General features: G+C 38.0%; 2 protein-coding genes across 7 annotated transcripts in view; one reads left to right on the plus strand and one right to left on the minus strand.

The window, feature by feature from the left end:
• Positions 1 to 4,781, plus strand: part of LOC131269446 (potassium voltage-gated channel protein Shaker) — a 48,523-nt gene extending 43,742 nt beyond the window's left edge. For both annotated transcript variants that reach the window (XM_058271804.1, XM_058271807.1), the window contains exon 13: positions 2,193 to 4,781. The gene's annotated coding sequence lies outside the window, so the exon portion shown is untranslated. The remainder of the gene's footprint in view (positions 1 to 2,192) is intronic.
• Positions 4,782 to 9,764: 4,983 nt separating this feature from the next.
• On the minus strand, positions 9,765 to 23,499 carry LOC131269515 (disks large 1 tumor suppressor protein). 5 transcript variants are annotated; one of them, XM_058271914.1, is made up of 17 exons: positions 23,481 to 23,499; positions 22,840 to 22,971; positions 22,637 to 22,758; positions 22,268 to 22,411; positions 14,641 to 14,673; positions 14,297 to 14,572; positions 13,617 to 14,224; positions 13,452 to 13,527; positions 12,655 to 12,792; positions 12,420 to 12,568; positions 12,052 to 12,328; positions 11,825 to 11,927; positions 11,614 to 11,655; positions 11,233 to 11,379; positions 10,826 to 11,108; positions 10,654 to 10,745; positions 9,765 to 10,584 (listed from the first exon to the last, which is right to left on the minus strand). In XM_058271914.1, exons 1-17 carry the CDS (start codon positions 23,497 to 23,499, stop codon positions 10,478 to 10,480), a joined length of 2,748 nt encoding a protein of 915 aa, XP_058127897.1. In that variant the 3' UTR covers positions 9,765 to 10,477. The 5 variants fall into 5 exon arrangements, with proteins under 5 accessions (XP_058127897.1, XP_058127899.1, XP_058127900.1 ...); XM_058271916.1 differs by lacking the exons at positions 22,268 to 22,411; positions 22,637 to 22,758; positions 22,840 to 22,971; positions 23,481 to 23,499 and adding exons at positions 16,365 to 16,524; positions 19,241 to 19,300; XM_058271917.1 differs by lacking the exons at positions 22,268 to 22,411; positions 22,637 to 22,758; positions 22,840 to 22,971; positions 23,481 to 23,499 and adding exons at positions 16,365 to 16,524; positions 16,679 to 16,970 and having other exon boundaries at positions 12,070 to 12,328.
• Positions 23,500 to 23,531: the final 32 nt, after the last annotated feature.

Genomic DNA, 23,531 nt, shown 5'->3' on the forward strand with positions numbered 1-23,531 from the left:
CCCCCCCCCCTTTTACTCGATTGCTAACGATTTGAGGTGATTTTGTACACTTTGCTACTAAAGGACTAAAAGGAACATGCTTGGGCAGCGAAAGAATGCTGCAAGGCAGAGGAAAATTTGACGAAACATAAAAACAGCCTCTGTTTGCAATCAAATAATTCCAAACCAATTTTGTGCCTTACATTTTGACGTTACTTATGACCGGAGAGGAATGGCTAGAAATGGAGGGTTCGGATTAACAAACCAAATCAATTGAGTTTTGTCTGCACCGGAGACAGACAGGCCATTTTAATCGTTTGGTTCCTGTTTGATTCTTTGATTTTTGTTTGATTCAACTTCATATCCTGTAGGCGATCTACGGAAATGGGGGAAATAAGCCTGCGTCTGTTTCAAGCGACTGCATCTTAGATGAGTCATTACGAATGAATTGATTCGAATTGGTGCAAAACAGCGCGAACCGTAAACCTAGCAAACTTGCACTTCATCACTGCACACGTTCTTCAGCTCGAAAGTAGCTTGTCAGCGAAACTCTTCTTTTATTTCAGTTGTTCTTTGGTTTGATTCTGATTGTGTTTTTTTTTTAGTGGCAAAGTTTATGTTCCATTGGCTGTGCAATGCAGCAATTTCCGAACGAAAAGGGTCTCATACTACGATAATAATATTTGTAGACCATTAACACTGCAATACCAATCAATCAATCACGACACGTTATGTACTTTTTTAAAGCGGGACGAGTTGGGGACGGCAGGACGGGAAGCGGTCAACACATGTGTTTTTTTTTGTAGAATATCCATAACTTTGATTTAAAATTGATGACAAATGCTGACCGTAACAAAAGACGATGAGTGTTTGATACTGAGTTCTAGTTTTAAACCTATCAAAGTTGTACATGGGAACAAGTAAAACAATTCTCGACAACAATTAAACAATTCATTCAATTTTGAGGTTAAACTAAAGTAAGCAGGACATAAAGACGCGCGAATAAGAGTAGTTTAAGAAAAAAGTTCACAAAAATGATGGTTAGTATTGGTTACAAAATTCTTTAAAAAACGAAAATCTATATTTTTAATAAGGTCAAAACTCTTTTCAAGAAAGTTCCACAACGGGGTTTAGTTTATTGGTTCTGAAAGGGAGTAAGTTCAGTTGAAATTGCATTAAATATCAGAATATTAAGTTAGGTGTTCATATCTTGTCTACAAACACGATCATCCAAATCGTGTTCCTAACATCGTGTCAAGTGATTCATTCGATTGCTTTATATTTCCTCCCCTTTCCTTTGTAAGTTCACCAAACACATAAATAATGTGTTACACAATTGTGAATATATTTTTTGAAACAGACTTGCTTGAACAACACTCACCGGGAACAGGAATGAAATTTACCGATCGACCATTCGCAACTGCATCCGTGTTTGTAAACGATTCGGTTCGAAACACCACCTGCTTGTTGAAATTGGTGTGTAAGCATTGAAAATGGCTCCTGTGCAGTAAGTTTACTCCACCGTACGTTCTATAAGGATGTGAACAGAGCTAATACGTGGCCACAATACTCGCTAATAAAGTTGATATGGTTGTGGGTTATTGAAGCTAGTAAAGATAGTGTAGAATTCGAACTGGGAAGCGATTTGGACCTTTGGCAAGCTGCTTCCGTATATATTCAAGACGTTGGTGTGAGTCCAATGCTTAAATATACGCAACTAGTAAGGCTATCTAGATGACTGTGCTTGTGCTTGTCATAAACTGTCACAGTGTGCCCCTTGCCTCCTACTTTTCATTCCCTATGCGCCATTGCGAACCTCTAGAAGTGAACAAGCAGCTACTTAAGCAGCAGCACCACTCTTTCCTCCTGGGGCAAGCACACTGTTGACATATTTGACCCTTTTTTCAGTTCCTTTAGCAAGTAAAAACAATAACATACAAACATACTGAAATCTGAAATATCTATATATATTAAATATCACTAGAGCTGCAAGGCCATAGTTTAATAAGAACCATTTTGCTCTTCTTTTCCCCTTCCATTTGCTTTCTCTCGAACGCTTGCCGACAACCGACCGACGTTGGTGAATCCTGTTGACGATGTTCCGCCTGAATGGACGTTTGTCTGTTGTGCCTTGCGTGTGTGCATACGTGTGTTTTGTGTCTGTTTGCGTGTGTGTGCGTGTGTGTGTATGTGTATACCTTGTTTGTAATCAGTGAAACGGACACTTCGGGCAATCTTTTGGCCGGCGGAACTTATACGCTGGCTACCAGTTTCCCCAAGAGCAGTGTGAGCGGAAACCCCTCAGCACGTCATGAAATCGTTCACAAACTCATCGCAACTGTCACCAGTGTCAATGCCGAATCGCACATCGCAGCGCAGCCGCCTAGTTAGCCCAGCTCTTCTTCTTCTTTCTTTATTTCTGCGGAAAAAAAAACCGACCTGTATTCAACAACGATCTGAATCGACCGATCTCTACGACAAAACCAAAACAAAAAAGAAAGAAAAAAAACCCTCCACACAAAACATACCGGATGAAGCAAATGCACAGCGCGACGGGTGCAAAAAGGGAGAAATGTTAAAAGACAGGACGTTATAGGCATTAGGATAGAACTAGAATACGAGCAATCCGCTCTGGACAGCGATAAAATGATCAACAATGTTTTTTCTCCGAAGTTTTTTCGTTCGACTGCCAGTTATGTACACATTGAATCGAACTATCGAAAGCGTAACCTACGTGATACCACATATGATAGCCATTAAGTTAGTAGTCTAGTATCCTGGTGCAGTTGGACTCTGAGTCAAGCGGAACGTTAAAACCATAGGTCGATATTCTCTAAGACAGCAAAAAAAACAGTTATAGCTCATACGCAAAGTTTTTTTCGTTCAGTTCGATATTTTTCTATCGACGACAAGTGTTGCGCCTCAGTGGAAAATTTGATTAGGATTGGTTTTCACCGATGCAACAAAAAGGGTTTTCTTTTTTCGGAAGCTGACAAGCGTTATCAGCCGATGAAATCACACAAGTCGATGTGGCGGCATCAAATGAGTACATACAATTCTCATTCCTTCGTACTGTTTGCGTTCAAATCCGGGATACAGAATCAATTGACAGTATTGCCGAATTCAAGCCGTTCACTAACGCCTGTACTCATCGAGCCACACGTTGCATCCTTCACCCTCAAAGGTACCTTCAAGTTCGAAACAGCTGCTGGTAGCATATACTTTTCGATGCAAACACAATTGTTACGGAGCAAAGCGAAACTATCCTACAAGGGCAATGTTTTCCCTTCTGCTTTAATGATATTTTAGCGTACGATTGAGTATGTTTATGCGTTTGTGAATCTGTGTTCACGAAAACACATTAAACAATCTTACCAGAGCATGGAAAAAGTGCTACGCAATAGATGAAAAAAAAAGGTAAATAAACAACTTCCACTAACGGCAAAAGTTCTTCTTATCGATACTTACTGTCTATACCAACGAGGACAGGCAAAGAATGGCTTTTTTAATGCTGATAGTTTGTTAAACACTTTTCCTACTGGTACAAACAGAACGATATCGATGTTGATTTTGTATTTTGCTATTTCTTTAAATTTTATCCACGAAAACAAAACAGCAACTAAAAATCAATGTAAAAGCCAAAACGGAGTGGAAAGAAGGCCGATTCGATGCCACTACAGTAGAAAATACCAATGTTAAACAGCAAACCAAAGGTAACGAAACCAAAAAGATATATATTACATAAATGAAATCCTGAAATCCTCTCACAATCATACAAAAAAAAAAAAAACATACCGCATACCATAGTAATATACAATTTCCCCAAAATAATTAAGCTTTCACTTTGAGACAGCAGCCATACAAGGAAGTTTAATATAGAGAAAAGAAAAAAAAACTCATAACTATTAAGTAGCAGACGGATAGAGAGACAAAGAAGATAAAGTTCTTAAAACCTTTTTTTACTAACCTTACGGAATCAACTTAAATCTATTAAAATAAATAGATTGCCAATCTGCAGCGACCGCAAATGGGCTCCATTGGTTATCAAAAAACCCTTCGCAAGTGAAAAGAGAACCATTACGGCACCTACTTCAACTGATGACTTTGAAGTCATTGGTAACTCCTCTAGCACACTTTCATGTTCAAGCTGTCCCGTTCCGCTATTTAGGTACATTATGGTAAAAAAAAATCGCCAAAAAAGAGTGTTTCGAACGCGAAAAGAGAAAAAAGAGAGATAGAGAAAGAGAAGAAAAAATATCCCAAAACCAATACATTTTTTCGAGTAAAATGATAAGGATTAAGTGCTACCTGATGTTATAAAGCCGTAGTCACAAACATAACATAACACACAGAATACATAAACACAGAAACACTCGCAAATCAACATCAAAATTAATCCTACCACTTTGTGTGAATTCCGAAGAGATTACCTATGCTGAAAGAAAAAGCTTAAAAATTATGAAGAGAGTATAAAGAAATAATAAATTTGTCCTGCTAGTCTTTACGATAGAAAAAAACATTTTATAAACGTTTCGCGAATTCATGATCGGATTCGAGCGAGTTCGTGATACGCAACCTGATGCTGAAGGTGCGTGAGTCAGCTATTGTAAATTTTAGAGTATACGCTGAATCGAGAGATATACACAAATAAATCATGCTGAAGTTAATTTGAACGAAAAAAATAGTAAAACAAAACGACCTAAAATGAAACCAAAAAAAAAAACAAAACATAAAACAACTCGTTTTACTCTTGCTGTAAAACAAACCAAATCAGCTTAATTGCGAGGAACCGAAAAACCGACGTCAGGAAAATAGACCCAATTCGAACAATGCATCGGAGGCAATGCATCGAACAGCCCCATTTCATTTCTTCCGTAATTTTTTTTATGGATTCCACAATGTTTTGCTTCTTGATTGATATCTCTTTAGTAGTTCTCTTTTCGGTTAATCAGTCTAAAACATTGCCCATTTCAAATTTACGAAAAATCATGTCACAGAGGTAAACAACTTGTAGGAATGTAGAGCACATACAGGCAAACTGTTCACTACCATTTAAAAGGTCTGCAGCATACTATGATGTTTCTTGTACAGGCACTCATTTGAACAACACTTTTAATGTTGATGTTGTTATTTTTTTGTTCTTATTCAAACGAATTTCATATTAAGATGTATGATGACCTTTAGCGTTTGAAAAATTGCATCCAAATGAGAAATAGTCACGGAGTTCTGTACTGTTGCTCTACAGCTTGAATTTCACTTTTACTATTGCTCGAGCTGAATACTTATTTTCCAGGAAAAAATGATAATGCGTTATTGTGAGTTTGTAATGCGAGAGCAAAACCATATTTGTGTTGGAATTATCTAACGATTTTAAAGCCATTCATTCTGTTTCTTATGGTTCTTTGCGTACGTTGGGAAATCATGGAGTAGTTCCCAAAAGCCTATCCATTCTGTTTTCCGAGCTTCTGTGGCAACATTAAACCCAAGTACGAAAAACTATGTGAAGTATGTTACATTTTCTTAAAGTTTTAAAAGTTCGGTAGCTTACCAATCCCTTTTCTGGCGACTAAATTACCCTGATCCTTGGAAATAAACATAAAAGTTGTTCCATTTAAATTTTCATGACGAGCTATTACTAATTTTAGTATTTATTTGAGAAATATCACGGGAAATTTTGCCCCCTTGAATGTAATTGTTGTCGTTTCCAAGACAGTTTGATTCAATTTTGTCACACATTTTACGCAAACTTATCAACATGGCAGAGGAGTTAGGTATACCTCGTCGTTTTCACCGTATACTTACATGTTTAGTACCATTTTGAAACATATCTCGAATTTTCGGGAGGTTTAGGGTGAATGTAAACGAAACAAAAAACAAAAACGAGTAAGGAAAGAAAAAGGGTATATGTGGAAACAACATTACCCAACGGAGAACTCGCACGCACCCCCGGTAGGATGTGTCTTTAATCCCGTTAACGATCCGGCCGCCGCTTACTAGAGGACATGTTTCCTACGTGCTTTTACAAAAATATTACAAAGCCCTTAATCCCCGTTGGTTTGTTAAACTTTTCTAAAAACTGAATATTTATAGCCGATATTGTTATTTTTACCACTCTTCGCCCTTTGGCGTAACACGAACATATGAAATTATCACGTTCCGCGAAATAGCTATATTCTTTTTTTTCAACTTATGCAGTCGTTTTATTTCTTAAATTTCAATTTAAATTTGTTTGTTTATGCTAGCACTCACTGTTCATTTATATGTTCAGATTTGCATTATTACTTCTCTTTCTCACTTGCTTCTTCTTTGGATAATATGAAGGAAGTATAGTATTACCAACTATCACACAACTATTTCAACAAAAACTAAATTATTTTTGCCATTTTGGCTGATTCAGACCTGTTCAACCCGCTTGCTATAGTATCTAGGGTGGGATAGGAGTTAGAAAAAGAAACTGCAATTGTGGGCCACTTTGATTTAAATCGGCTTGAATGAGCAAAATCGCCTTGCAGAGCAATTTTTGCTTCGGAGATAAGCGAAGATTGAAATATATTGAATATATAGAAAAAATTTAAAAACGAAATTTTCATCATACCTAATTTTGATTATTCTACTTTTCTTCTCAAATCGAAGTTCAACTGCAATTTTAAAAGATAAAGCTTTGACAAATAGGGAAAAATTGTTTCCACACTATATTTAGTTTTATCCAATCTCAAATAAAATAAAACTCGCAAAATGATCATCGTCAGCTCTTGTTTATCGCTTGGTTATCAAATAGTTTTTAAATGAATAGATAAGAGGAACGTTAAAAATCGAGTAACAATGATTGAACTTCAAAAAATAAGCAGATGTATATATAACTATGAACAGCTATGATAGAAACGAGAAATGTTTCGTAAAATATTACTAACGGTTAGTTCAAGCGACTCCCTAGAGCTCAGTCGATAACACGTGCAAACAGGTACGAAGTAAAAAAGTTCAACCGAACATTTAAAAACCTTCTTTTTAAAAAGGTTGGATGCGATTGTACTCAATAAAAGAATAAGTAAAGATACAGTAAATAGATCAATAAGAAAGTTAAGTAATGCTTACAGCCTATTATGTTTCCGGGGAACAGAGGAATAAGCAAACAAAAGAAAATTATAAAAATGCAGTAAAAATTAAAAAAAAAAGTGAGAAAATAAGCTGCCATCCCAGTTATTGCGTCCATTTAGTTGTACGAACTTGAACTACCTGTCTTCAATGAAAATCAACTGAATGAAAAGCCAAAACAAGTAGTTATAAATTGAAAATGTTGGATGTGATCCAACGACAGAAAAGAACAATTTTTCTTTCATGGCCCATTGATTTTTTTCTTTCTAGGCTACTCAAACAAATCAGTTTGGTTATTACCTCAATAAAACGAATAAATCAAACTATTGAAGATTTTAAGTAACTGTATTAAACGGGTTAAAGTGCGCAACGTTGTTGAGCGAATTGTAGATTTTTGCGAGCAGCGTTTGCTTGCTCGGTTGGAAAATCTTTCCAAAATAGTAAAACAGTGGAATGTTTTGGCATTATGTCACATGTACTCGTTCCTATTGTTTCCGTAGCTCGATTAAAATTGAACTAGAGTTGATTTTTATCTTATGGGTTGTCATAGCTAAGTAAAAAGTTCATTAATATATTGATTGCATTGGTACTGTAATTATGTTTACTATTGTTCACATTTTTACTACTTTAAATTTAAAATAAGCCGAACAGAAACTTGTAGATCCAATCCAATCCAAAGACAAACCAATCAAAATGCGTAAAATGTTGTTAATCTTACGTATTGTGCTAGTTTTTATCGTTCAATTATTATAGCTTAGACAAATTGTTAATGTTTTTGAGACATGTTTTTTTTTACTTTGAAGCCTACATAAAGTCAATTCCAATTCTGTTGTCGGGAAATCATCACCACAATCTGCATATCTGCATATTTGTGGAGGAGTAGAGAAGATGGTATATTAGCCCAGGATCAAACTTTTATAAAAAAAAAGCAAGATCCGAATAGATGCAGAGACCTGATGAAACTTGTAGGATGTACGGCTTGTAAGCCGGTGTACATCAACTTTTGTTGCATGCATCCAGCATTTTTATTGAAACTACGTCAAAACATAGTGTGCTCTTTAATCCGTAAAATACGATACATAGATCTATTATTAAAATACTTCACGTTTTCTTCAATTGTATGTTCAGCATTCCAAAATAAAAAACCATTTCCAGTAAAATTTAAAAGAAAATCAAGGCTATTCGCTAACTTTTGGAAGAAATAATTGAGTGAATAAACAACAAAGTTCTGCTAATATGTTTGCCAAGAATCCAAATTAATTATTTCCGATTCTTATCAAGGCTGTGGACCTAACATAAGACTTACAATTGTAATTGTCGTAAGAACACTTCATCATTAGTAAACTGCACAGGGTGTCCAGCATGAACTCGCTTATAAATTTCTTTCATGTTTACATGCAAAAGTCGGATATGCAATAAACCTAGCGGCGCGGTATGAGAGGTACCCACGGCCTCCGCTTATGTTACAAAATAATAACAAACTCCATTTTTTCGGCAAACCTAGTGCGGTTCGCTTATTCTGCTCGATGCAGGCCGTGTCATAGTGATTCGTCGGAAGAACATAAACATTGTATCTGACCCATTGAACTGCCGCCTTCTCCATTGTCCCCCGCTCATTAGGCGCAGAAAATCCTTTCCTCTAGCAGTTCGGAGCTGCAGTCGCACAATAATATCACAATATCAACTGAGGGGTTTATCCTGACTACGGTAAGTTGCCCTTGAGTGTTGTAACAGTAGACTCCCGATTATGAGCTTGTTTCAGGTTTTTGCTTTTTACTGCCTCACGCTCGTTTATGAAGAAAACGATGAACGGAAAAGGTTGGTTATAGGAAAGTATTTGATTGATATTTCTTCCCAGAATAGAATGGACAAAATGTGCTGATTGTTGATGAAATTTCCTACTTCTTTTCTAGTTTGCCAATCATTCCTATTTTCAAACATATGAATAATGGTTTTCTGAACCATATATCTTTTTTGATGGGTTTTTTAAATGTCCTTCCACGAACACAACACCATGCAACTGAGACACAAACGCGCGACGTCACCAACTGCCGACGCGTCGAAATCAACCTAACGTGAAAGAGAATGTGTGGAATTTCTATTTGCCGAATCGTATGGTGAATAAGGTATGGTTTTTAGCTTCAGCAAGTAGACTGTAGTAGAAGAGAAAATAAACGAAGATTTGAAGGACCTACTTACAATTAAAAAAGGTTGTGTTGTTATTTAAGACTACTCGAAAAGCAAGGCGTCGAACATATCCACATTTTTTTAACCCGATTTCACCGTTGGTTCAATCAGGAGTCAATTGGAATTCTTCAGTGATTTGATATTTTTGTTAGAAAGAAAACAAAACCCATGCTGTTTAATCGGCTGCAATCGTTGCTCCTCAAGAGAAACTGAACACGGAGAAAAGGACGAGAAGGAATTCAAGGAACACCAACAAGCAATTTAATTTTTAACACAAAGCCAGTTATTGTGTCCCCTTGAACAACGTTTATTAGTACAATGCATTACTAAAAATGAGGGAATAAATATTAAATTCGACCCGCAGAACATTGCAATCAAGATGTTACAATCTAGCTAGCACAATCTGGCGGCGCGTTAAGTGTACAATTATTTGTTTGCTTGCGGAAATAATTTTGTTGCATTTGCTTAAACTCTCAGGTCGTGCTCACTTATATGCGGCGACAAACGATGTAACGATTCTCTGCTTGGTGTCGTTTTAATTATATAATATTCGATTTTCTTTGCGTTTTTTTTTTTGTGGGCGTAAAAGCAAACTACCAGAAAGACTCGATTAGGTATGATAAGTATCACTCCTAGATCATGTCATAAAAACAATAATTATAGAACATTCATATTAAATTAAAATAAAAAGTTATTTTCTATCGTTCTCTTTCTCTAATTACCTTGCATGCATATACTGCAATGATTTGAATAATTTTGCTAACAATGCCTGTCTGTTCAATTAAATCGTTTAAAGGCAAAACAGAAGGGCTGAGGAGAAACTAATCGGCATGCAGGAGCTATTCAACCCTTTTTTGTAGAATGCACAATTTTGTTTGACGATTGTTTTGAATCCATAGAACTTTGCTTAGAAATGTTGCCGACAATCTGTTTCAATACATTCATTCATATTATATATCAATTGAATACGCGCATTGATATTTCTCAATGATTAACACTTGCGCTAACAATTTTACTATTTGTCATCGCTGTTTTATAATTTTGTTTTGCATTTGCATCTGCCTGTTCTTCTTTCAACTTTCTCCGAGGGCACTAAATTGTTTTTTTGTTTTTTAATGTAGCTGCATTCATTCTTCCACCGCCATCAATGGTAACAAGAGCGGGAAACAGATCGGGCGCGCATGTTAAGTGGTATCGTCCAAGTTAGGTTTTCCTGTGGTCATAGAGATTCCTTCGTTGGTACCCAGATTGTCGGCCCACCCTGAGACCAGATGACGTTTTTAACCTTGCCATAGATCTCTTCGGTTGTTTCACCTTGTACGATTGCTGTCGAAAAGAGAACGGAGGGTTTTAAGCGCATTGCCAACTGGATTTGCTCCCCGGTTGCACACTTACCGGTGAAATATTCACCAAACTCATGTTCCATTTTCAATGTTCGTTCATAGGTCTTTTTCGCCTGTTCCTCAGTCATGCGCCTGTTCATTTCCCTGCGAGAACAGAACAAATTACAGAACCGGTAAGAGATAAAGTAAGAGTAAAGCGCATCTTCACGCCCCTCGCTACGTACATGATGGACTCAATCGACATTGGCTTGATGAAAATGGAAATCGGATAGAGTTGTGCCACCTGAAGCCGTTTGATCGCGTTACCGGACACGTCCAGTATGCAGTGTTTGCCCTTCTCAGCAACCTCACGCACTGATGCCACCGAGGTGCCGTACAAGTTGTCATTGTATTGTCCTGCCTCGATGAAAAGATGGTTCTGAATGTCCCGCTCCATCTGCTCTCGTGATGCTATAAAATGATAGTCACGACCGTCTACTTCGTAATCGCGCTTGGGTCTTGTAGTATCTGTAATTGAGTTTAAAATTGTGCAAAGAATTGTTATATGAAATGTCAAAAAAGGAGAGCACACAGAGAACAAGTCCAATTCAATCTCCAACTATTGTGTAGTATGAGAAGAACATTTACTTACGTGGAACACATGAACCAAACTTGTTCGGGTACTCCGAGATCAGATCATCGTTTATACGATCCTTCAGTGGTCCCAGAATGATGACTGGTCGTGTATAACTTATCTGCAGCCGATGCACCGACTCATACGAAAGAATACTTTCCTCCGCTAGATGATAGAAAGCAAAACGAAAAACACAATAAACATACTATACAGAATGGGAAAACTTGGATATGGTACAATAATTTCTAACAGGACTAATCTCATGTTATTTAAGCAGCCCAGAACCAATCCAGATAAAGCAGCAACCAACATTTCTCTTATGAAGTGAAAAGATCATAGTGTGGATGTGATAACCTTCTCTGTCGTTATCTCGTTTCTATTCAACTAAACTTAACGTACCTTCTGCATTGGCGTCCTCTTGTGTATAGCAAAGCATGAATGCTGCAAAAAAACAAAACAAGAATCGATTAGACACAAGAAAACATAAACAACCTCCAGTGACGATAGGAATAAAATTCAATTGATATAACCGCAAAAGTGTAAGTAAAAAGATCCTTAAAAGTTATAGAAATATACACAACAGTATAGTATCATAGATTGAAATACATACGCTCCTGATCAGAACCATCCTCATTTTTCTCATCTTTACTTTTCATGAAAGGAAACCTTCTAGAAAAGGAAAAGTTTTTCTTCTTGCGATCAAGTGTGGCAACCTGTAACAGACAAAACATGTAAATTAGAGGCTGGAACTTTTAGCAATGTCAACGTTTTAGCAAAGCTGTTCATTTGCAACTTCTAATAGACTACATAAGTTGGAGGGTAAGCATTCACATTCACCTCCTCGTCTGATGGTACCTTTTCCAGGTTGTTATTATTCGGGCATGCGTGGCCTTGGAACTTAACGCTGCGATCGCGCGCACGCTGTTTTCGCTCCCATCGTCGTTTCGACGGTACGATGCCGATGCTCTCCTCCTCGTCATCGCCGATAACGCGCCGGGCCTGCCACCATTCATCATCCGAGGCATTCGTTACGTGCAGGATGTCACCATGCCGAAACTGAAGGCCTCGCGTTGGGAGACCGTCATCCTTATTAGGATCGTAATCGAAAAGCGCTCTGTGCGGAAATGGAAAAAGATATTGAACACATGATATAACTTCTTCATTTTTACAAAACCATAATTACAAATTATGAACTATAGCAGTACCTGACGTAAAGTGTGCGCTTTTGAGAAGTTCTCAAAAGTGTCCCAGTTCCTGTAGCGACAGCTTGTTTCAGTTCTTGAATACGCTGCTCGAAACGATTATAATCTTCCGGTCGGTATTGCACCTCCAGTGTGACCGTACCTCCTGCATTCTGTAAATATCGATGTGAAATGCACATGTTTTGATGGCAACGACATTTACATTGAAATTATATTATTATTTACTAAAAACACGTACCTTAAGTGCCTGAGCTGCATCTTCATGCGATGCATCGGTCAAGCTGGTGCCATTAACGCTCAGCAGCTGATCGCCTCGTTTGAGCTCGCCGCCCAAATCAGCCGCACCTCCAGCCAATACGTACGATACGTAAATTCCCTACAAAAATAAACAAACAAAATTAATTGCTTCGTTAATTTAATTTCTTCACTCAACAGCTACACTCGTTATTTCGTTCGTTAATTATTGTTGTTGAAAAGCGCGTAACTAACATACAAACATCAAAGGTCTTGAATAAAACTATTACCATGCCTAGGGTTATGAAATGATTTTGAAACGGTGATCCGACACCTTTAGTGTTATTCAAAAGCCTAAGGTCCCTTGATAAAAGCGCAACTTTAATTACACAATTTCGCAACTTTAGTTACAAATTCGTTAATTATTGTTGATAAGAAGCGCGTAACTAACATACAAACATCAAAGGTCTTGGATAAAACTAGGACCATGCCTAGGTTATGAAATAATTATGAAACGGTGATCCGACACCTGTAGTGTTATTCAAAAGCCTAAGGTCCCTTGATAAAAGCGCAACTTTAATTACAAAATACAAAATAGTCAACTAATGGTAAAAGTAAATCGTCGAATGCCATGAATGATTCAAAAACATAATGTTTAGTTAAGTAGAGTAATTAATAGCGCTTTAAGTATATTAATAAAGCACACAATGCCAAGTGTATTCATCACTTTAATGCAATTTGAAGCTTTATCCCGACTTATTGATCAACCGGATTCGACTATGCAAATTAAGACTTGCTTACCTGACCGTCTTCACCTCCAACAATATTAAAGCCAAGGCCGCTGGCTCCTTTACGAATAACAATAGTGCGTGGCAAGCTGAAATAAACGTGAATAAGGACATTAACGTTTAATAAATGTAATGTAATAAGCATGGTTTTGAATTAGCCTTAAAAAGCATCACCTACCGAGTTATATCTTCGCTGCTCACGGCTTTTGGTGTTCCTATTGGCATACCCGTCTCCAGCACGTTAGAAGATGCGTAGCGAGATGAGGTATTTTCCAGCACAAATACCGGTGAATGGGACCGTGTGGTAGAGAACTCGGCATCACCTTCAGCGCGACTCTCGCCTGTACCGTTTCCTACGTCACCTGCCAAACCGTGGTCGACCATGCTGACACCAACCTTGTTCATGGCGTTCGTGGACAGCGAGTTCAAGTTGCTGATAGAGTTTGCCAACGCCTGCAGGATGTTTGTTTTCTGCACCACCAGCGTGGCACGGTTCGTTATAGCTTTGAGCGTGGCTACAGCTTCCTCATGCACGACGTTCTCCAGATTACGCTCTCCGGCTGTTGGCGTCAGCACCGCGATGAGCTTGTCGCCGACAGCCAACCGTCCGTCTATGTGGGCCGCACCACCCTCCATGATCTTGGTGACGTAGATGCCATTATCGCCGGGAATGTGCTGGTTACCAATTCCTCCAGCAATCGAGAATCCAAGCCCTTTGTTGCCTTTCAAGAGTTCAATCTCTTCCAGCTTTGGCGCTTGGACAGGCGGTTTTTTGCGCCGGATGTGCTGCAAATAGAGAACGAAAAGGGTAACTTTTGCGGTACTAGTGAATTGCGGGTGGTGCTCGCGTAAACTTACCAGTGTAACTTGATCGCCTGCCTTCTTGAGAGCATCTACCGCTTGGCCGTGAGTTACATTGACCACCCGTACCTCATTTACCGCCACGATACAATCATTCACCTGCAATCTGCCGTCGGCGTGTGCGGCTCCGCCAGGAATAACCTTAGTTATGTAAATCGACGCATCGAGATTTATATGCGGGTTATCCGTGCCTCCAGCGATCGAGAAGCCGAGTCCAGTCGTACCACGAACTAGGGATATTTCATCGTATTCCCACGGAGAATTTCCGTTCAGCTTTTTAAATAGAAAAAAGTAAACATTAGTAAATAACATATTACAAATGGATATCATTCTATACTTACATGCTTCGTATCATCCGAGCTAGACACAGCGGTCTGATGGAATAGAAAGAGAGCAAAAAAAATAGAATTGGTATTAGGTAGGCTAAAAACAATTGCACACATGTATGAAACTTATTCCAAATACAATTTAACAGCATGACAAATATGGTAACATTCATTCATAATCGTATGAAGAATTTTCCAACCTCCTAGCAAACGTTTTTGAGGTCATGACTAATTTGTCAGTTCCCTGTCGAAGAATATTACAGATTGATACATCATCTACAGTGCACCATAATTCCGAGTTTCATTTTCTGGATATGCATCATCCGTACGGCAAACACTGGGCATTGATTAACACATTTACCGCTTTGTCAGTCTCCGGGCTAGACAGAGCAGACTTTCCGTGCATTCCCCGTCAATTGCTGAGACATGACAACTGACGATTCGTTGTGCTTTTTCCGTCAGTATCAGGCCATCTGTTTTCCAAGTTTACCCACACATAGTCTTTGCATTGGGCGTATATTTTAGCTACACATTCCGTCATGTGTCGAAAGCGAATCGGCTAGAAATTTCAGCCGGTGCAGCGTTCACAAAAACTTACGCAAAATACTTATCGGTTTACACGGTAAGGTGTTGAAAAACATGGTTAAACAACTGAATCGGGGTAGCCATTCAACTAGGAACTGCTTTTTTGACAAACTGGAAGATCCAAAAAGTCTTTTAAGGTACACCCATGCGGTTACGCGCGACAGAAAACGGCTCTGGATACAGCACATCTGTTCGAAGTCTGCAAATTTTAGAATCCACACAGAAAAGATCGTCTGACATTCTGGTCTCGTAGAGATATGCACCTAGGCAGCTGTAAACATTTCATGTAAATCAGGGGAATTTAAATCAGGGGAAGGTAGAATCTAAAACTAACGTATATGAACTTTCGTTCATACGATTTCGAATTATGTTTTATAAGCAACAGTTTTGCAAGGCTTTCCACTTATCTTTATCGCATGAACTTGTGTTTATCAAGCCGTAATAACTCTAGCTGGGGTGTAAGATTGAGAACAGACATAAAACTGACAAAATATTTTCTCATATAACCATAACCAAGGTGAAAAAATAAACCTTTATATGTCCGTCTGAATCAATGGTACGATTTTTGAATAAATGAGATGGTCTTAAAACATGATTCCACAGGACAACAAATAGTAGTAGTAGTAAGTATGGATTATAGAGGCTTTGGGCTGTGTGGCTTCTTTCGCCTCTTCTAGACAACAAATGGAGCGCAAGAGTTAGGATAACATGTCATTTCAATAACAAAAAAACGACACATCCGCAGTGTTACAGCTTGTTGGGTTTGTATTTTAGCAAAGCATAAAGTCTTCACAAAATGAGGGTTCATATTTCCTAGCCAGTTTAAAATTTAAGAGTTCCTGTACCGAAGGTGTTAAAACAATGTATCAACATAAACAACGCAACATACAAAAACTTAAAGCCTTGTTATAACAAGAGGTCTATTCTGTAAATCATAGCGCCATAACTAAGCCCCTTAAATACGACATTTCATGACGACTTTTTTTTTTATTTAAGTTATGAAATTTTGTCTGGAAGACATTGTGAATTGTGAAACGTATCAGTTTATTACACTGTGTCATTGTGCTTTTATCGATAAGAAAGTACAGTCTATAAACATAAATAATAAGATGAAATAATACTTATAAACATAAGACCTATTGCTACTACCATACCGTTTCCAGGTTGAATAAGGACGACACTTTCTTGAGGAATCCTTTTCCTCCTCCTACACCAATTGTGTCTGCACCATCTTGCTGCCGTTTCTTCTTCCGTGTCGTCATTGTCAGACTGACGTGTGTATGAGTGTTCAAATTAGTTTATCGAATGTTTGATCTAATTGAAAGAATGTTAAAAACACAGGCAAACAGGCCATTAAGACCAGCATTTAACATACGTTGCAATATAACGCTGCGCGACATCGGATCGCTTTCCGAATAACTTTGCGAGGGGACGATGATTGAACTATTTCATGTTAAAATCTACTTACAGCGTTTCTACACGTAGCGAAATTTTCACGCCGTGACGATTTCACAAAGAAGCTAAATTCTGTTGGCAGGAATATGGTCGTGATTGAATTTTTCGCCACAAGTTGTCAAATTTGTGTTACGTTAATAAACCGGCTGTTTTGGATGTTTGGTGGAAACTAACAAACAAGAAGTCGGAAGTATAGGTACACTTTGTTCACCCAATCGAACGGTTAACATTCTTATTTGTTTATTTAATAGAAATTAATTGAAATTGCAAATCTATAGACTTCAGTTCTCGTCTATCATTACATCCATAAACTCTCACATCACAAAGACCTACGCCCTTAAAGCGACAATTTTTAAATTCAAAGCGTCATGAACGCATAGAGTTTTCATTTCTATAAAACAGTATATTTCGTAAGTACGACAAGAACATCGTCAATTGTAGAGTCTTCAGAACGTGTCGTATTCTTTGATCCGATCGTGTAATTACCGTTACTAACCTCCACGTGCCAATCAAATTTAAATCATGCGTGTCATCAATTAGTGAAAATAACTGCAACAATGCTTATTTGAAAAAGACTTTGCGAATAAGTAAAAAAAAGCCTGCTATAGTCTGAGGAGAGTGTCAGGAAATTTCTACGTCGGTTGGAAAGCTTAGTTTAGGATTCTTGAACGACCCTTTTCTCGCTCGTTGGCTTATTTCGCCCCCGCGGGAACGGTTTTCAGTATTCATTTAAAAAGCCAGTTAGGCAACAGTTGTTTGCACTGTAGAATGTAACCCTTCGTCTATCCAAACCGAAAATTTCCAATTCAGATTACTATAAACAAATAAACATGGCAGAACCCGTTTAAAGTTTCTCGCGATAGACTTTGTATAAACAAAAATGCACGAGTTCTCGCAAATTCAACCATTTATACAATACTAAATGTATTAAATTATTGTTTTCTCAAATTATAAGAGTAAAACCAGTTCCTAGTAGGTGTATGCTCAGTGTTGCAGTTGACTGTATCCGGGAATGCTGGTCGTATACAACTGTAGAGTCTATCGATCGTAGACATTCTGGAAGTAAGGTGAAAAACCTAGACAAACCACATCATATTTCCTATCTTCCCCATAGTATTCAATCAAACGGGTTGCCTTCTATTTTATTAAGAAATTGGCGAAGAAGTTAGTCATTAAGCACAGACAATCTTGTTTGTAAACAGTTTTGGAAACAGTACGAAATTAACATGGCGGACATGGCCTTTGAAACGTCCAGGTAAATTTGTCTGTCTCTGGGATCATCGATATTAGAAATGAACTCAAGTTCACGATTTGACAATCATGATCTGATCCGGTTCACCCCATGATCAGATGTCGTGTGGCACGGCCATTACAAGCTCCTTCGGATTATTTGTAAACGTAAACTGTCTACAAAATCCAACCTCCTTCCTAGATTGTTGATACTAACTAATAAACTAAACTACATCTATATCATGTTAAGCGATTATTCAATACTGCAGCTAACAGAAAATGTTCTTTCTGTAGAGACAAATTTAATAATTCTGCTATATGCACTTGAAGCAAGTGCGCAGGTTGAATTTGCTTCTTGCGCGCAGCACCATTTTTGCCAGTTATCCAGACTATTTAAAACGCAGTGGTTCAGAATTAAAAATAGATTTTCTACTGCTGCGCAGGTTTAACAATTTTTTCCGATCGTCCAACTTTTTGCAGCAACGATGAAATGTGTTTGTTTGAAACAGGTGATTTTATGAATTTGCCCAAATGCCTTTGCGCTTAATCATATTTTATTGCAGCGAATAATACAATTTCAAACATTGAAGTATGCCGGTTAATTGTAGTTTAACAAAGTTTCTAAACTGCGTTAATGTTGGAAAAACGAGTTGAGCCGTTCAAATGAAGAGACCAATTGATGGCAATGGTCGAAGATTGTCAAGGCAGTTGTGGCAACAGTCTTGCTTTACGTTTTACATGTAACAATATTCTCACTGCATCAATCGTTGCAATCATACAACATACTGCGCCCCATCACACAAAAAGCGAATGACGCGAGGGATCCGCTTTTCGGATAATGTTTTTGTTCGTTGTAAAATATTAGAGATGATGGATGGTTGATTGATTTGGTCGAAACATTTTCGGTATGCTAGCTATGTTTCGGCATGTTCACTGCATAGCCTGATTGTGTTGGTTTGATTCTCACGCATAGATGCATACACACTACACACACATCTTTACACTCATAAAACGCACTGATCTTCATTACGAAACCGATCGAAATAATACTTTTTCAAAGCCACAGATCACAAAACAGCACAGCGTATCTCAAGGTAACGAGCGTCCAATCCATCATTTTTATCGCATCGCCAAAGAAGATATGCGAAGCAAAGCATTGCACGCACGTAAAACTCGGGATGCGATTCTCCAATGATGTCAATACACAGCGACCAGGCGGCTTATGCTCGTCAAAGCTATTTGCTCACGATATGCACAGAAAGCGAAAATAAATATGAACCTCTCATCAAAATTAATGCACACATCCAAAAGTTACACGCGAACTTAAATCCAACAAGCGACTGACCGTCATTTTATGAGCGTTCTGTGATGACTGATGCGATCATAATGTACGAGCGCTCCACCCCAAGTGGTTTATACTGGCTGATCTAGACAACTTTCCTGCGCTTGCACCGTTGTGTATCAAACCTCCACATTTAAGGTTTATATGACGCGACCAAGGTCGCTGGAACGAGGCAGTGCTTGGTTCACAAGGTTAAGCAAGAATTCAACGCGACAAACTTAAGCGGTTCTACCTGGGAAAACGGGTAATGAGTTAATAAGTTGCTATTATTTCCCTCAGCCCTGCCTCTTAACCATTTACACTCAGGTCAAATTGCCATATGGAATTTGCAAATCTTGAAAAAGGTTCTACGACACAGTATCAACGCGTTGATCGGCATGCTTTCTCGTGCATTCTAACATGATTTTCAAAATCACAGTTGATATAGAAATCTTTCCTCACGATGGCGAGTCTTACTTGCCAAACTTCATGGCTACTTTACAGTTTCCATTATTAATTATTTAAAAAAATGGTGATATGTGTATGAATAGATTGTAACAACCAAAACTTCGCTCGCTCGTTCAAATTATTAAATTGAGGTTTTTTTCCATCAATTTTCCTCACATGTTGTTCTAGTTGGCTATAGTTTTTCATGAACCGTTTAAAAAGGTGTACGATCGGAGGATTTTAAATTATTTTATTTTTCTGTAGCAGAGGACCACTTCACGGATAGTTTTAATATTTACCTCATGTACCACCTCATGTGAGACACTGCACTCGATTCATTGCTTCATTATTAATGAAAAATCCATGAACTCTCGTCTCAACTAAATCTACATTCGAAAAAATCCTATATTCACTCCAGCACTCACTACTCATATTTGTTGATATTTTGTTTGCTCCAATATAATCAAACGTTGATCAAAGCGATTTGTGTGGTGCGGAATTGTTTTAGTTTCTCTCACTTTTTAATGTATTATTCGAGATTCAAACTTATAGTGTACTGAAGGGTCCAGAACAGCCGTGCATACATTTCGGTTAGATCGGCCGGGTTAGAACCGCGCTAAACCTTTTCGCCGGTGTTAGGATTCAAAATTACAGGAACAAAACAGTACCAGCTTCAGCAGGTTAAATCGGCACACATTTTACGTGTAAAGCAGGGCCTCTTAAAATTGCAATTCAATGGATTGGTCAATATGAAAATGTATTATGAAATATTGAATGTAATACGTTCATAGCATTCAACCATGAACAGTACACATAAAAAGCTTCATAAACGTTTTGAGTAGTTTATATAATTACATATTTTGCTAGGGGCTGAAATGGTTGGCTGAAGCTGATCAATCTAAATGTGTTTTACATCGTTATTCAATTGTTTCATGTTATAAAATCACATTTGCTTCCCAATGATCTTTTAAGGCACATGTTTTTCGAACAATAAGCGGACTAATGTTGGGGCGCACGCAAAGAACCAGCACGATTATATGAGGCCATGATGGTGGAACGCTTACTATATCGATACTACCTACCGAAATCGCATGCAAATAGGGACTTTAAAAAACAAACGAAAAAATAACCGATCCCTTCGAGAAATAGTGGAGAATTCTACACAACGCCTGCGTCCCACCGAGAGTCTGTGCGGATACAAAAGGACGTAGACAAATCTCGAGCACGTTTCCTCGCTATGAGGGCTACGTGTGCTCCACTTATCTTGTAAACTACCACAAAAAATTCTGAAATGCTTAAAGTTGTGCAGAAAACGGCGAAAATCGCATCAATACCTTAATAGTTTTATCAAAAAAGCACCAACATCAGGAGACAACTCATCATGACCTCAAATAATTTCATATAAACAGCATAACAGTAACAGTAACAGTAACACAAAAACACCTTTTGAAAAAAATGTAGAGACGTATGTAATGTTATGGTTGGTTGTGTTGTAATTTTATGTAACTATGTAACGTTTATCAATTTTATTTGAAAAACAACTTTGTGGAGTAAAAATACTTTACTATAATAAAAAAAAATCGTCCAATCGATATGACGAACAAAACACACATACAAGCAATCACACGCATGCATATTCTTGGGTTGGATACAGTTGTGATTAGCGATAGGTAAATTTTCATTGCAACAAGCTGCAAAACAGTGCATTACCACTCTCAGTCATAGCAGCTGAATTTCTAGTTGATTTAAGACTGAACTAGACATAATGATCAAGAAGCGTAACATATTTTAGAAAAAAAAACAACCAGCTCAATTTTAAAGAGGATAGTTGTCTACAAGACAATTTCAGACATTGCGCCGTCATGTGGTAGCTGCTTTGAAAGAGAGTGGTGCGCATTGTGACTTGTTTTTGAGTGTTAAAGTGTACTTAACGCCTACTTATGCCTGAAAAGTGGTCACCAAAACTTCAACTAGCTGCAGATAGATACAATGAAAAATTTAGTGTCTCTAACCACTCCTTATAACTATTCGAGATCGAGGGGCGATGTTCACTATCAATCTCCATTTCTCCTGCTATTGCAGACAAACGGATAACTACCGGACAATTCAACAATGTTTCCAGTGATGTAGACATCGCTCGTCCTATAGTACATTTCTAAATTGCTACATTGTTCAGTGGACAGTTCATGTCAACAAAATACAGGGCAAATCAAAACCAAATGGTAAATACGGTCTACAAAATATAATTGAAATAGAGAGAGAGAGCTGTAACAGATGTGCAGGGTAGAAATTGCGTTGAATATGTATACATTGCTGGTAACATTGCTTCATTATTGCGGTTGGAGATTGTAAACTGTTCTGGTAGATCAGTCATCCAGACATTTTGGTAGATTTGCAGGTTCTCTGTCTTTTATGAGACACTTAGGTTTTTTTTTCTTGTTCCATGTGCAATGCACGAACCATTACGCTATTCGTTATCCTTATGATAGCGGTAACTTTTTGACCAGATCTGACCTCGATTTCGGATAATGTGTACCAACCCCAAGGCGAGCGGATACTTAGCATTGCCGCTCGCCAGCAAAGAAACGGACTCTAACGACTCACTTTGGATGTCGATAATTCTGACGAAGGCAGTTCGATGAAAGGTTGTTTTTCTACTTCTGGTAGGTGTTGCGATTGTCGATGAGTTTGTTGCTGTGGCTGCTGTTGTTTTTGCTGCGGCTGTTCTTGTTGTTGGATACGATTTGTCTGAGAGAATACAAGATAAAATATGAAAATCAATAAGGAGATGTTAATTTAGATTCGTGCACGATCGAGAGGATTGCAATTCTAATTTCATTATCATGTTCTACAGGACGATATCGTAAAGGGCGACTTGGTCTCATTCCAGGGCAAAGATCGAAAGAGAATGTTCATCTATCGGAAAGCCGGCAATATTCCGGTTGAAGTTTGATATAACTTGATGTAATTTACCTCATTCGATTTTACTACATTATCATGCTCCCATTTACTGGCAATCAGTAACGTTTCTATCGTCTTTTGATGCACTGTTTTCGAATCGTCGAGAAGGGTGAGCTCGTAAAACTCTTGGATATCTGCAGGACAGAAAAAGATGATGTAGATTGTTTAGTCCGGTAGCCGTTTTGAGAACAGAGTTGAGACAGTTAAAATCTTACCAAGAAGGGCTTGAAAGAGGCGCGATTTGAATATACGAATGACTCGTTCGATTGCACTGCGCAGTGCATGGTCCTGTGGTGTTGATAGACGGGAATGATAGTCTTCTAGCAATTCGAGCGCTCGATGTGCCTCTGAAATGACAGGAATAGACAAAGTGTGAGTGATCCTGCGGATAGAGCCTAACCAATATCTCCTTGTATGACATGTGCTGTACACATGTACCAAATAGAGACATAGTTTATCTTCAAGGCAGTAAGATGAACGAAAGTGTGAATTGTATATGTGATTGTACTAATTATTTATACCAAGCATAAAAACGATAGCTTCTTTTGTGTTTATGAAAAGGAAGCTATTGTTACGGTAGACACAACCACAACACAAGAAAACAAATTAAAAAAACCAACGCAATGTTTATGCACAGTTCAAAAGAAACTGAATAAATTGTAGCAATTGTTAAACTTTTCCCATTTTGTGTATCGTCGATTATCGAAAAATTAAGTCGATATCAAATGAAGCCAAGATGATCGCAATAATATAAAAAAACGAAAGATGCAAGTTTAATGATACGCGGGCAAGTTTGCATGATACTCATGAATGAAACCGTCTAAAACGGTGGTTTTCAATTGCAAAAGGTACATACCTTGTTTTTTTACCGGCATGATGTACAGTATTTTTTATAGGTCGAAGATTA

Source organism: Anopheles coustani, chromosome X (genome assembly GCF_943734705.1).
Source record: "Anopheles coustani chromosome X, idAnoCousDA_361_x.2, whole genome shotgun sequence".
NCBI lineage: Eukaryota > Metazoa > Arthropoda > Insecta > Diptera > Culicidae > Anopheles > Anopheles coustani.